The 13,276-nt window shown below is 43.8% G+C and overlaps 1 protein-coding gene across 6 annotated transcripts in view; it reads left to right on the forward strand.

Annotated features, from left to right (window-relative positions):
* VPS13B (vacuolar protein sorting 13 homolog B) overlaps nucleotides 1-13,276 on the forward strand; it is a 777,317-nt gene extending 764,041 nt beyond the window's left edge. For all 6 annotated transcript variants that reach the window (XM_070631834.1, XM_070631835.1, XM_070631830.1 and 3 more), the window contains exons 59-62: nucleotides 4,398-4,574; nucleotides 6,733-6,835; nucleotides 7,283-7,532; nucleotides 11,446-13,276. In XM_070631834.1, coding sequence (XP_070487935.1) covers nucleotides 4,398-4,574; nucleotides 6,733-6,835; nucleotides 7,283-7,532; nucleotides 11,446-11,694 — 779 coding nt within the window. In that variant the 3' untranslated portion in view covers nucleotides 11,695-13,276. The remainder of the gene's footprint in view (nucleotides 1-4,397; nucleotides 4,575-6,732; nucleotides 6,836-7,282; nucleotides 7,533-11,445) is intronic.

The following is a 13,276-nucleotide window of genomic DNA, read 5'->3' on the forward strand; positions in this document are numbered from 1 at the left end:
TCTGGGCCCCCAGGAACTCCATCCCAGCAGCACACCTGAGCCGCATGTCCACTTCTGTGATCCTTAGACTCAGGTTGGCCTAAACCAGCTTCCTTTTCTCTGAGAGTTCGAGAACTGTCTCTATCCCACGTAATCTCTGGGTCATCTCAAATGTCTGGTCCTAGAACTACCTGATCTGTGTCAGGAAGAAGAGAAGGAAGAGTAGGACCAACCCAGTCCTCTCATCTGGGAAAGTGTAGATTCATCATCATTCGATCCATCCCCCAGAAATGGTGTTTAAAAGGCTAAATGCACTTAAGTGCCTAATTGAAGTTAGAGCTATTATCATACAACAGTTTGAAACCCACGCTTAGTGAAATCAAAATGCTAGCTCCTCAGTTTCTTCCTTTACAAGAAAGAAACATTAACAACTCAGTTAGTAAAAATACATTTAAAGAACATTTCAGGTTGACAAAGCATTTTCACATATGTCATCTTATTTGGCCTTCAAACCCTAGGCATGGATGAGGTTAAGTGACGCCCTGGTCAGACCTCCAGCCAGGACAAGATGCTGGGCCTCTCCACACTCCAAGCCTGGAAACAATCAGGATGTAGGGAGACAGAACAATTGAAAGTTCCAGAGTAGGAAAAATACATTTCCCACAATGTTTATGGGTTTGGGGGCCTTCTTGCCTCTCATGGGGACGTTGTGGAGCGTTATGAGGCACTCGAAAATCAAAGGAAGTCTTGAGCTGCCATGCCCAGCCACATTGGCCCAGGTCAGCAAGGAGAAGTGCCGGCTGGCAGACGGATGCCGCAGAGGCTCTTGGATGAGCTCCACAACAGTTTTTGGAAAGCAGTAGATTTTGGAAAAATTCTGCTTAGCCTGCAGAATTGGCATCAGCCTTGCCCACATTTACCAGATCCGTTCCCCAAACACCCCCACTTTCTACTACACCCTGGGTCTGCTGAGAGAGGATATGAGCTCCATGTCATGGCTATAGTCCACGTTCCCTCCCAGAAGTGACTTCTCTCTCGTGAATACCAAAGGCAGGACGTCAGAACTTGCTTCTCTGACCCACGCTTCTTTTGGGCTGCTGCCTGACTTATGAAGCATTGCTAGATTTCCCAGCAGCCACACCCTGTCTTCACGGCCACTCTTGGTATGCCATTGGGAATCCTAACAAAATAGGCCTTGACCAGGTGAATCAGGACAGTTGCCCTCAAGTGAGTAAGTGCAGAGCTATAAGTAGTCCCCTGATACCACTTTCAGCCATTAGCAGAATGGTTTGCAGTTAGTAGGGAATTCAGGAATAACAGAAGTGCTTCCTAATAATTTTTGCTAATCTGTTCTGATCAAAAAAAGCTAGGCTTGAGCTGGAATACCTAATACATTCTGTGGGTCTCATTTGTCTCTGGAATGGTGAGCTGTGAGTGGTGTCCCAGCTTAGGCCTGCGCCTCTGCTATTGTGATAAAAAAAAGGTGCCCAAAATAAAAAATCACACCATGTGGTAAGGGCAGCACCAAAAGAGCCACCCAGGCAGGAGCTTTCACAGATCAGTGTCCCAGTGTTTTTGCCTGAGGCTGGGGAGCAAGTGAGGGAAGAAGTGAGGAAAGGCCCTTTTAGGTCCCTTGCTTCACAAAGAAAGACTTCCTCCTCAACTGAAGGGCACGAAGGGAAACGCCTCCCCGACTTCTCCCTCACCTGGCACACGGAGAGTCCATGGAGACTCCCCGCTGAGGCATGCTTTTCCTTCCTGCCTCACTTCATCACATCACAGCCGTCTCCATGTGGCCGCCCACCCTATGGGCCTGACGCCAACATACAAGTTTTGGGATCGGTTTCCACTACTTAAAGCCTTAGAGCAGAGTTTGAGTATATGACAGTAAATAATTTACCAGTTGAGGGATTTAGCTGGATTATACTGAAGAAGAGAGCCTTCTGAGCCCTAAAGAAGCTGCCTCTCTCGGCACGGCTGCAGACACCATGAAATGGCTGTTAGTCTCTCACAGCCTCTGTTCCCCAGCGCACACCTGGTGACCAGTGAGGTGCCGGTGTGTGTGACGGGCCAGCTTTCCCCCCTCCAGGGTCTGGTGTGGGCGAGGGTGTGTGATCTGACAGCTCCTTCTCTCCCTCTTAGAACCTGACACCTTGTCATGGGCTTCAGGCTTTCCACTTTTCAGGCTGCCCCAATAGTTTATCTATCAAAGCCACAGTAACTGAGCCTTCACTGTGGCCGGTGGCTGGAGAAAGTGGAAGATCAAAGGGGAGCTTCACCGCGATACCTGTTTGCAGTTAGGCAGCCGGAAGTCAGAGTCCTGTGTGGACAGTCACAGCCGTGAAGGCTCCATGTTCCTTGTTCAGGTTAGGCCTGGCCTATTAAAGGGAAATGGTAGACTCTCAAAGACCTAACCACTGCCCCCCCAACTCAATTTTAATAGATTTAATAGAAATCTGTACTTGAGAAAGACATTTCTGCCAGAAATACAGGCAATAACTTAATTTATTGGTGAATTTGTAATTATTTACCCCTGTTTTTCTACTCTTAAGCATGGAGACCTTTCGAAGAAATCAGATAATGAAACCACAAAAGCTTTATTCTTTGGTTTGATGCTATTCACTTTGAATGTCTGCTGTGAAATGATTTGCTGAGAAGACACCAGGGTTCTTGCCTCTCTCAAGCACTGATGGCAGCCACCACCCCAGTGTGGCTGGTTCCCTGTACACTTCTCAGCTCTCTGACTCCCGACCTTATAGATGGGGAGAGCAGAGCTCAGATTCCTCAGGCTGAAAATGCAAGGTGAGCTCCCCAGCCTGAGTGCCAAGACTAGGTGTCCTGGAGGCACTGAAGCAGCACTCCCCAGCCCTTGAGAGCAGGGCGCCAGGGCCGGCTGTGAGCAGCTTCCTCCATCTCCCACATCATTTCTTAGGTTTGGGAAGCGTTGGTCTAGGCTGGGAAACAGACCTGTTGCCTCAGATCATTCTTAATCTGTCAATCCATAAACTTAAATGGCTCTGTCAATCTTAGAGGAATGGAATCCATGAAGAACATTCCCTTTACAATTGACCTCAAGGAACTGGCCTTTTGTTTTACTGGATTTTGTTCAATGGAATATTGCTTGAAATTAGCAGGTCATTAACTGAGGCCTGGAAATCTCCGTTTACCCCAGAGACTTTGAGTTAGTGGCATTTGGAATAATGAGATTTGACATATACTAAAATTTCTACCAGGGGGACTGTGCATTTTCATTAATTCCAGCAGGTCTGAGTTGAAAACAAAGAATTCTATCAAGAATTGTAATGAAATTTTTACCTCTTACTGAGTTAGAGTTACTCCATCATGGGAAAAAAATAGGACTGGTGGGGCCTTTACTAGATCTCATCATTGGCCCCTCAGAGTGAGAGGAGCAAGGAGGATGGACCCACAAAAGAGGCTGAGGGATTCACCCTACACTCAGTATATGACCTGGCTGCCCCTCCAGAACGCCGTTAGAGCAGAGAGTGGTGAGGCAGGGTTTTGTAGCTGTTCTCAAGTGAAGAGTAAGTGGCCAAACTTTAGTTGAAGTGAAAGAGAAGGAAGTTTTTCCAAGACTTGCAAAGGGAAGAGCCTATTTTATAAACAGAATCAGTGAATAGCTTGGTGGTTAAGAGCTAGGCTGTGACTCTGACTCCCAAGACTGAAATCCCGGCTCAAGCATAGGACAGCTGCGTGACCTTGGGAAAAACTCCTTAACTTCTCTGTGCCTCAGTGGCCTTATCTGGGAACTGAGGATAAAAATCATGCCTGACTTTTAGGATTATGAGGATTAATGATCTCATACAAGTAAAGCTCTTAGCACAGTCACCAGTACATAGTAAGCACTCAAAATAAATTAGCTATAATAGAAATAATGACTATATCACCACTTTTTATTAAATAATTATTAATATTAAACTGTTCTTAAATAATTGATCTTATTATTATTAAAAGAGAGAACCCAGAAAGGGGCTACTCCCTTCCAGTATTTTCATCCTCCTGATTCAGTGAAAATTTATTAGGCTGAGCAGGCTCTCTCTCCTCCTAAGGAATTGTTACTCTCTTTCCTAAACTGTGTTGCCTGGTTTGGGGAGAAAGGTGTGTGGATGTCACTTTGGAGTAGTCTGACATGTTTATTACATTCTGAGCTGAACTTTACAGATCCTGACTGTGATGGACCAAACCCAGCCCGAACATTGTGCTTTGATGAAGAAAATAAATGACTGCCTTAAAGAGCCCTCAGTGTACTTAGATAATTGGTAAATACATGTATAGTAAAGAACTTTACAATGAGGCTGGAGTTTCATTTTCAATCCAAATAAAACTGTGTTCCAGATTGAAGATTTTCACTTTCTCAGAATTTTAAGCCTCAGTCCTTACTGGGGTTTTTTGTTTTTCAGGTGCAATTGCTGGTATAGTCGATCAACCAATGCAGAACTTCCAGAAAACATCTGAGGCTCATGCTTCAGCACGACACAAGGCCAAGGGTGTTATCTCAGGCGTGGGGAAAGGAATCATGGGGGTGTTCACAAAGCCCATCGGAGGAGCTGCTGAGTTTGTGTCACAGACTGGCTACGGTGAGTCAGTGAAAATCCTGTCAGGCCAACTCAGACATCACCAGTTAATTTGCATTATTATACCAACGATTCCCAAAGATAGTGTAGCCCTTCACATGGCAAAGGAGTGAAAAATAAAATGGATAAATCTATAAATAGATAAATAGCTATCTTTCTCACCTCCTCCTGCTTATTTACACAAAAAGTAGAATTGTGCTAATAATAAATTATAATAATAAAATTATAGAACCAGGAAATCAATTAGTAATTTCAGTATACGTATGTCACAGAATCTTTTTACAGTACATTTAATAACAATTTAATGAAAGATAACCCATTAGAGGTTGAGGGCAATATGTAGAATATATCGAAGCAGAGAATAGAATTACTACTTTTTCTGGTGAGCAATTTGAAAGGAAAACTAGGTTATAAGGCAGGAAGCTATCTTTAAATGACAGCGTGTATGTATTTGGACAAAATGAGAGAAAGAGAGGAGCATGCATGTGTGTGTGTATGTGGGTGTGCACACACTTGCCCACATAGCTTTGTGTTTGGCGTGGCTTTCTCACCTGCAGACTCCATGCTGCGGATACAGCCAGGCCGAGTCTCCTGGCCAGTGGCAGCAAAGGTGCATGATCTGCAACCGAAAACCCTTTCCCCAAATAGACAGAGTGCCAGGATCGCTCCCCAAGCGTGGGTGTGCACAGGAGTAATGGGTGGGTGTGAAAGGAAGCACCTCTTCCCATGCTTATTTTCTGCATTCTTGGCTGAGCACATTAAGGTGATTTTAAATAAACAGGTAACTGGAATTGTTACCTTATTACCTAAAATCAGTGTCATCATTTTGGTCACAAAGCAGGCTGTCTAGCTAGTACTGCAAACTACAGGAGAGCCCTCCCGTTTGTCAGACATGTGAGCGCTCTGCATCTGCATCTGGCCATAAAGTCTGTGGGGTACATTTCACTGCAGGCATCCAACACCTCAGCAGATCTGACAAGAGGCAGCCAGATCAGGGCATAAAAATAGTGTCTGAAAGGAAGAGAGCGGGAGATGAATGCCCACACTCAGGCAACCATCCGGAGAGGTTATGAGAGACCACACAGACATGAACATGTGTTCCTCTTCGCTTTTCCCCTCGCCTCCTCCCTCCCCATTTCTCTCTCTCTCTCCTTCTGTGAATGACATTTTCACTCAGAGGGAAACTGACTAAAAGAACTGCTATAACTTGTAAGTGGACGAAGTTAAATGCTCCTTTATCAAATGCTTACACATCAATAAAAACAGTATTCCTTTTGCTATTGACTCCAGTGAAGTCAAGTCATACTTCATAAATTCCTTTAGTTTTGGAAATGCCGTTGTCCCTCGCGGTGTGTTTCCCAGGGCTGGGGCACGCTCCCTTGTGTAAGAGCTTCTCAGAACAGAGCTTCACATGGCCTCGTTGGTTTCCATCATTCTTGTAAAACTTTTACTACTACACTGAAGGTTTTACAAACCACTAACTCTTAGTCTAATGACTGTGCTTCATTTATAAACATTTACAAGCCCTCAGAAAGCACACATGCTGTACCATCTTTGGTTCTGGAGAGTCTCTTTGGAGGCCTGCATGGCTGCTGCTTGGTGCCCTCATTTGGTGCTGGCACCAGGGAGAGCATGTAATAAACCAGAGGCCCCAAGAGTGCTCATAAATGTATTTGGATTCATTTTTAACAGCTGGATTAAGTCACTTAAATAATGTATCTAGGCAAAACTTGTGCCTTTGTGTGTTTCTGTGTGTGTTGTATTTTTCATTATTTGACCAGCCACAGCACAGATACAGAAGTATTGTAATATTAAGCAAGGAAGTCAACTAACAATCTTGACTTTTTTGTCACATAAATTATCAATGATGTGTAAACTGTTGCTCAGGACCAATTACTCCCAGGAGCATTATGCTTTCTCTAATTGCCAGTCTATGCTTGAACTGTAGCTCATTCATATTTCAGTTTGTAGCTAAAGTAAGATCACCAGGGTTAAGAGCATTGCAATGTTTAATAATTATCTATATACTTGCTTCCAAAGACATGACATCATTTTGGATCTGTAACAGTTTATGGATGGCTCTAAGCAGATGACATCACTATAGCATGGAACTGTTTTCCAGAAAGCAACTAGTAAAACTCCCTTACTTCTCTTACCACAGGTATTCTACACGGAGCCGGACTTTCTCAGCTTCCTAAACAGCGCTATCAGCCAAGTGATCTACCTGCTGACCAGGCTCTGAATGGCCATGTCAAATATGTCTGGTAAAATTTATCTAGATGCTTGTCAACCGTACATGCACACTGTATGTTAACAGGGCCTGGCTTGCTCTCAAGCTAAGAGGTCATGCTTCCAGGGAAGCCCAAGAGGAGCAGCCATTTTCAGCATCTCAGGCAGCACAAGGGCATCCTAGAGCCAAGGAAAGGCTGCCTGCCATCCCCAGATCTGGGACTGGCAGCAGAACTCCCTTGCCCCATGTGTGCCACTCAGGGAAGGATGCACATTGGCAGACGTTCCCTTGGAATGAGCATTTGATAATTAAAGTGACAATTACATTTCAAGCTAAAATTAATAATCAGATTGGTGAGGGCCCTTTGCCCTTGGGGAGCTTTGTGTAGGATTGCCCCAACCCCTGGTACAAACAGTGAGCACTGATATGTGACTATCTTTTCCAAGCTGGCTCCTGGTCTTACTTTTCTCCTTTGAAACAGGAAAATGCTACAGTCTCTGGGCAGACCAGAAGTCCACATGGCCCTGGATGTGGTTCTGGTGAGGGGCTCAGGCCAGGAGCACGAAGGGTGCTTGCTGCTGACATCGGAAGTGCTCTTCGTGGTGAGTGTCAGCGAGGATACACAGCAGCAGGCCTTTCCCATCACGGAGATCGACTGTGCCCAGGACAGCAAGCAAAACAACCTGCTCATCGTACAGCTCAAGCAGCCAAGAGTGGCATGTGATGTGGAGGTACATTTCAGAAAATGGGGTGACCAAGGCTAGCTGCTGGTAAGGTCAAGATGCAGGCCAACCACTGGTACCAGGCATTTATGAGCCTGCAGCCTCTGGAGTGGCTGCCAGAGACCAGGAGGGCTACCAGAGAAAAGAGTATGGGAGGTGAGAGGGCCATTGCAGAAAGGGGTTGTGAAGTCCTTACATAGGTGTTCATGTGAACCTTCCACAGGAGAGCCCAGCAGTAAGCTAGATGGACCCACAGCCTGGGGCTAAGCAACCGTATGAATTGAACAAGGCTTGGTTATCATGGGCTGCAGTGCTAGAGTGGACAGGACAGGACAGTAGAGCTCCAAAACAAGTAGGTCTGTACAAGAGCCAGGACAAAGGCAGCAATTCCATGCAACTACTCACAAAGCAGGCCCATGGCTACACGAGGCCTGAGAGTGCCCGCAGCAGTCTGGGAGTATAGGAGAGGACCACCATAGAAGTGAGGGGTGTCAAGTGAAACAAGGCACAGGCAGTAGGCTGGACCTTTGAAAGTTCACAAATCAGGAGGTCTAACCCACTGCCTCTGCCATTCCCAGCCCCTGAGACTTCAGGGGTCCAAGTTTTGTGAACAGATCTCTCTCCTACCCACTGCCCTGTATTCTGTGTGGCTCTATGTTCCCTTTCCCATGGACAGGTTCCCATCCCCTAAGTACCAGAGGGTACCTCCTGGGGATGCTGCTTAGGCTCTTGAGACAGCTCCCTGGCCACATGGCTTCTGAGATGTGCCGACTGCTGGCTCCTGGCCACACACAAGTTGATGTAGAACGGATGCTCAGATGGGGCATGCTGTCAGGGGTCAAAGGTGAGCCCTGAAAAGAGTGGCACCGCTTCCTGCACTCTATCCCACGGTAAGCAGGTGTGCCCACTGGAAAATTGCTCTTTGTCCCTGCCTCCCCAGTAACTGCCTCATCAACGGGCAGTTGATCTTCTGAACGGGCAGTGTTGACTTCAGAAACAAACGTCATTTCCCACACGGCAAGATGGATCCCTGGCAAGCTGGAGCCTGCTGGTGCTAACCTCGGGACTGAGTGGCCCCAGGAAAGGACAGCAAACCTGCCTCCAGCAGGTCCTGCCCATTTCTCCTTTATTTCCTTCCTGGTTATGGGAGCCTGCATCTCCCTCACACCACTGTTTGGGTAAAATTATCTGAGAAGATGGAAGGCAGCCAACCACAACAACTCCGAGATTTCCCTAGTTTCTTGGATCATAATCAGTCAGGCTTTAAGCTGGGGCTTGGCACTAGGACTACACTGCCTCTTCAAGTTGATGACTTTCTGGGAATAAACGGAGGTCAGATGTCCAGGCTGCCTTTATTAGATCTGCCAAAATCTTCTGATCCAGTTAACAATAAAGCAGCAGTGATCTGGCTACAAGATTTGGCAAGGGATAGTATCATTATCTTCAAGTCCTTGGTCCTTAGAGAAACTTCCAAGGCCCTGAGGAATATCTGTGACCATTATTCCTTAGCTGCTTGGAAAATACTTGAGATCTTAGTTGAGACTAGAGATTCATCTTTTGCTGTTAAACTGTCTCCACTGTCTTCAATTGCAATCCTTCTCTCTTTGGCTTTTCTGTTTGAGGAGGGTACTGTGGAGAATTATCATAGCTGGAGGGGAACAGACTTCAGTTTCTCTAGGGGTTAAGATGATAGCTGGAGTCACTACCCCTAGAAGTTGGCAAGGCTAACTGAGACCATAGGATCCCTGAGTTAGAGGCAGAAGCACTGATACTCTGGACATCATGCTCAACACTGGTTTTCCGTTGTTTCAGGGATAACAAAGGGTTGGAATTAAGGGATGGTTAAATCAGAGAGGAAAAGATGACTGAGAGCAGGGTAGCTATTAGAGACAGATATTGAACGTTCACAGGAGCACCTGGCACTGGACAGAAAGGGTGGATATCAGTATGCCTTCAGCCTCCAAAGTCTTTCTCTACATCTATTCCACTATTCCTCTCCCCTCGACTCCTCATAAGAAACAGCTGCCCACTCAGTCCTGTGTCCAAACCCTAACCTCTGCCACTCACCCCAAAGGATACCCAAGCTGCAGAACAAAATGCATATTTCTTTTGTTTGAGACAGTAAACCATTCCTTAAAAGGGCTGTAATCCAATGTATTTTCAAAATGGGGGGGGGGGGGGGAGGTGTCATGCAAGGACCCTGCTTGACAGTGAATTCCCCTCAATTGCATGCTCATGTCAGTGCATACCGACCTAATCCTCAGACATAAAGCTGGGTTAAGAAGCCTACCTGCTGTCTTTCAGGGAAAACTAAGAACAGTATTTTAAGATTTTTATATAAAATGGCTTTTCTTGTTTTTTGCTTTAGATGCTAGGAAACACGGCTCCTTTGAATTTTGGAAGGAACTAATTTGTAGATGACATCATTCAGTATATTCAAATATGGCAGGATTCAGATATTTTTAAATTAGCGTTTGCTTTTCTTGGTTAAATGTAGCCATTTTTAGGGTAATAATTGCTTAATATGCCTGGCACATTATTGAAATCCCTTATGAGAGGCTCAAAATGAGTCAGAAGGTCAATTTATTCCTTGGCCAGGTTCCTTTCACAACACAGGCTTTCCTGTGCTGCTGTTCAGGAGGAGCAATTAAGATTTTCTGTGTATTCAAAGCTTTCCAGCTGAATCCTGACCCCATCAAATGATATCATCAGAGCTCTGGCTTTTGCCTGGTGGTGCACAGCTTTCATCTGTCAGTGAATACTTTGGGGGCCTTTATTTTCTTTCCCAAGCTTAAAAATATGAGACCCGAACTCGAACAGATGCCCTCATTCCTCTGGCAGGCCCCTTTTCTGTGTCTTTACCATCCCTCTGGCTTTCTGCAGCTTTTAAGGTGCTTTTGGCTGCATTGTTTCTGTGCCCTACAGAAATACATAGAAATTCCTTATATTACTACTCGTTGAAATGTTTATAATTCTTCCGGAGTGGTCTTGCCAACATTTGGTAGGTAAAGACCACTGAAAGGTCAGTGGCTACCTGATTCCCACAGATCCAGTGGCTTACATTAGAAACTTCCCACTCCACTTGATCTACACACTAGATAGCTACAGAATTTCAGGGTGGGAAGAATTTATAGCTCCAACTGCCTTTGATGGGTGCTTTCTCAGAAAATCTCACTTAAGAAGTTAGGTAGTATATCTCAGTTCTCCTGTTTGAGTTCCACTGAAGATGAGCCAGACTTTTATGAACCATAAATGTACTTTGCATCCTCCCTTTTTTTCCATAAAAATTTCCCCTTCCTCTGCCCAGTTTTTTTTATTTATTTCTTCTGGCTTTAAATCCTAGTATTTATAAAAACAGAAAATGTTACAGTTCAAAAGGTTTTTTTTTTTTTTAATGCTCTGTCCAAAGCCACTAGTTTGAAGGAGCTGCTCTTCTCCACTTTTTTCCTATCCAACTGAAGAGGTTCTGTCTGAAGAGGTCTGAGGAAGCAGGAAAGAGAGCTTTTATTTCAGGGTGCTGAGTTTAATGTTGATTAGATTTAGGCAAGGGAAAGACGCTTTTCTCCTTTGTTCCTGGGCTGGTTAGTAAAGAGCAGTGACAGATGTTTTAATAGTTGAGTAAAGTGTTATCAAATCATCAACTTCAAACATGGGAATTTTACACAACAGCAAAAGCTTATTCAGAGGAGGCTGTCCTAACATTCTCATGCAGAGCTTTTGTTATACTGCTGAAGTTGCAGTTATCACTGCCACAGTTCAGAAGAAAATAAAAGCACTGTTTTAGATAAAATGGCTTTATTAGATACCTAAAAGGCATAATGTACAAATGTATCAAGGCAAAAGATAAAGAATAAGTTAGTTTGTTACAGACGTCTCCTTCTCATGGTTTGGCAACTAAACAATCTTTATTTTTGCATACCAGGTGGATGGAGCCCGAGAGAGACTGTCAGAACAACAGTACAACAGACTTGTAGACTACGTCACAAAGACATCATGTCACCTGGCCCCCAGCTGTTCCTCCATGCAGACACCATGTCCTGTGGTGGCTGTGGAACCTCTCCCCTCCACCATGAAAACATACCATTACATGGTTGATCCACATTTTGCTCAAGTCTTCATCAGTAAATTTACCATGGTGAAAAATAAAGCCCTGAGGAAAGGGTTCCCTTGAGTCCCCTCTAAGGTATTGATTCCTGCTTGTGCAATTTATTTTTGAAAGAGAAACCTAACTAGTTCTAACATGTAATATGGACGCAAGGCCAACACTTATCTACAGCTGTAGGTAGAGTAATTTTCTAGCCTCTTCTAAAATTCAGATTCTTCCTTCTCCCTGAAACTAAGGAGATAATTTATAACGGAGTGATTAAAAACTTGTTCCTTTCCCATTTGGGGACAATGGTTAATAGAATCCTATATGTTGTAGTCTTCTCACACATAGAAAATGCATTCCTTTTGGCTCTATATTTGCTAACATTTCAACTACAATTAGGATCCGTTAACTCTCTGCTCTAATGCAAAATGTGGTCAAGACCTTAGAATAGAGAGACAGATTAAAACTTCATTCCCAGATATATCTGTTTTCAGGCTAAGACATCATCTTTCCAGTAATACCCTTGTCTGCAAAGGTTCAGATTCTTTAAATGAAATTAAATGTTTACGATTTTGTTGTTTTTAACCTATTGAATTTGTTACTTTAATGTGATGCTGTTCTTTAAGTGAAAGCTGCTATGTATATTCATAGTTTAAAGTCTGCGTTTTACTGAAAATTTACAGGACATTCTGATGACTGTTCATGTACACGCTGGAAAAATGTTTTTCCAGTTTAGGCTTTATTAGGCAAGCTTGGAGTAAATCTTTTGTGTCTGCTGATGAAAACAAACCCAAAGAGCTCAGGTGAGTTTCTTTAGTTTCATAAACAAAACAAACACTACTAGGAACTCACTTTGACACTCCCTCGTGGAAGGGGTAGAGCAGAATTCATACTGCCCTGGTGCACTGGAGGGGAGTCAAGAACCCCAGCATTGATCTTAAGAGTGAACCCGTCCGAATACTTTTTTTGGCTGAATTGACTTGATAAAGTACAAACATACTCCCAGTGTCTGATATAATTTTGCATTTAAGGATGGGTTTGGCTTAACACCCTGGGTCACCAGATATCATCCTTAATATTCAGTAAATATCTCCTCATACTCCTATTAAAACACATTTTTACTGATTACATCCAAACTTGGGCCTGCAACCTATAACTAACCTACAATTGTGAGATGCTAAGAAAATTCATTTCACATGCCCACTGATCTTTATGCCTCACATGTCATTGGGTATAAGAAGTCTCTGCATAATTGTTTCTGGAAAGCAAGACTTAATGGACAACTCAGGCTGAATATGAAGAAATGGTTCCTCCATTAGTTTGTTGTGTCATACTCATTTAGGAAAGTGACAGTTTTGTCAACTAACCTCAAGAGTAACTACTTTTAAGAATGTAAATATGTACTAATTCTTCTTTTATGGCAATTTTGCATACTACTTCTAAGAATTATTATTATATAAAACTGCTTAAAATAAAAGAAATTCTTAAATTATCACACATAAACGTGTATTGTCACCAAGGGTTTTTAAATGCAGTTTTTCAGTGATACCTGAGTGTAATACAGCTGACATTATTTACTGGGACTCAAGAATTTTGCACGAGTTAAAAAGGGTAAGAAACAGCTTTTGTTATCCTAATAATAAAGTGACAATCAGTGATTAAA

This window comes from Equus przewalskii, chromosome 8 (genome assembly GCF_037783145.1).
Source record: "Equus przewalskii isolate Varuska chromosome 8, EquPr2, whole genome shotgun sequence".
Lineage (NCBI taxonomy): Eukaryota > Metazoa > Chordata > Mammalia > Perissodactyla > Equidae > Equus > Equus przewalskii.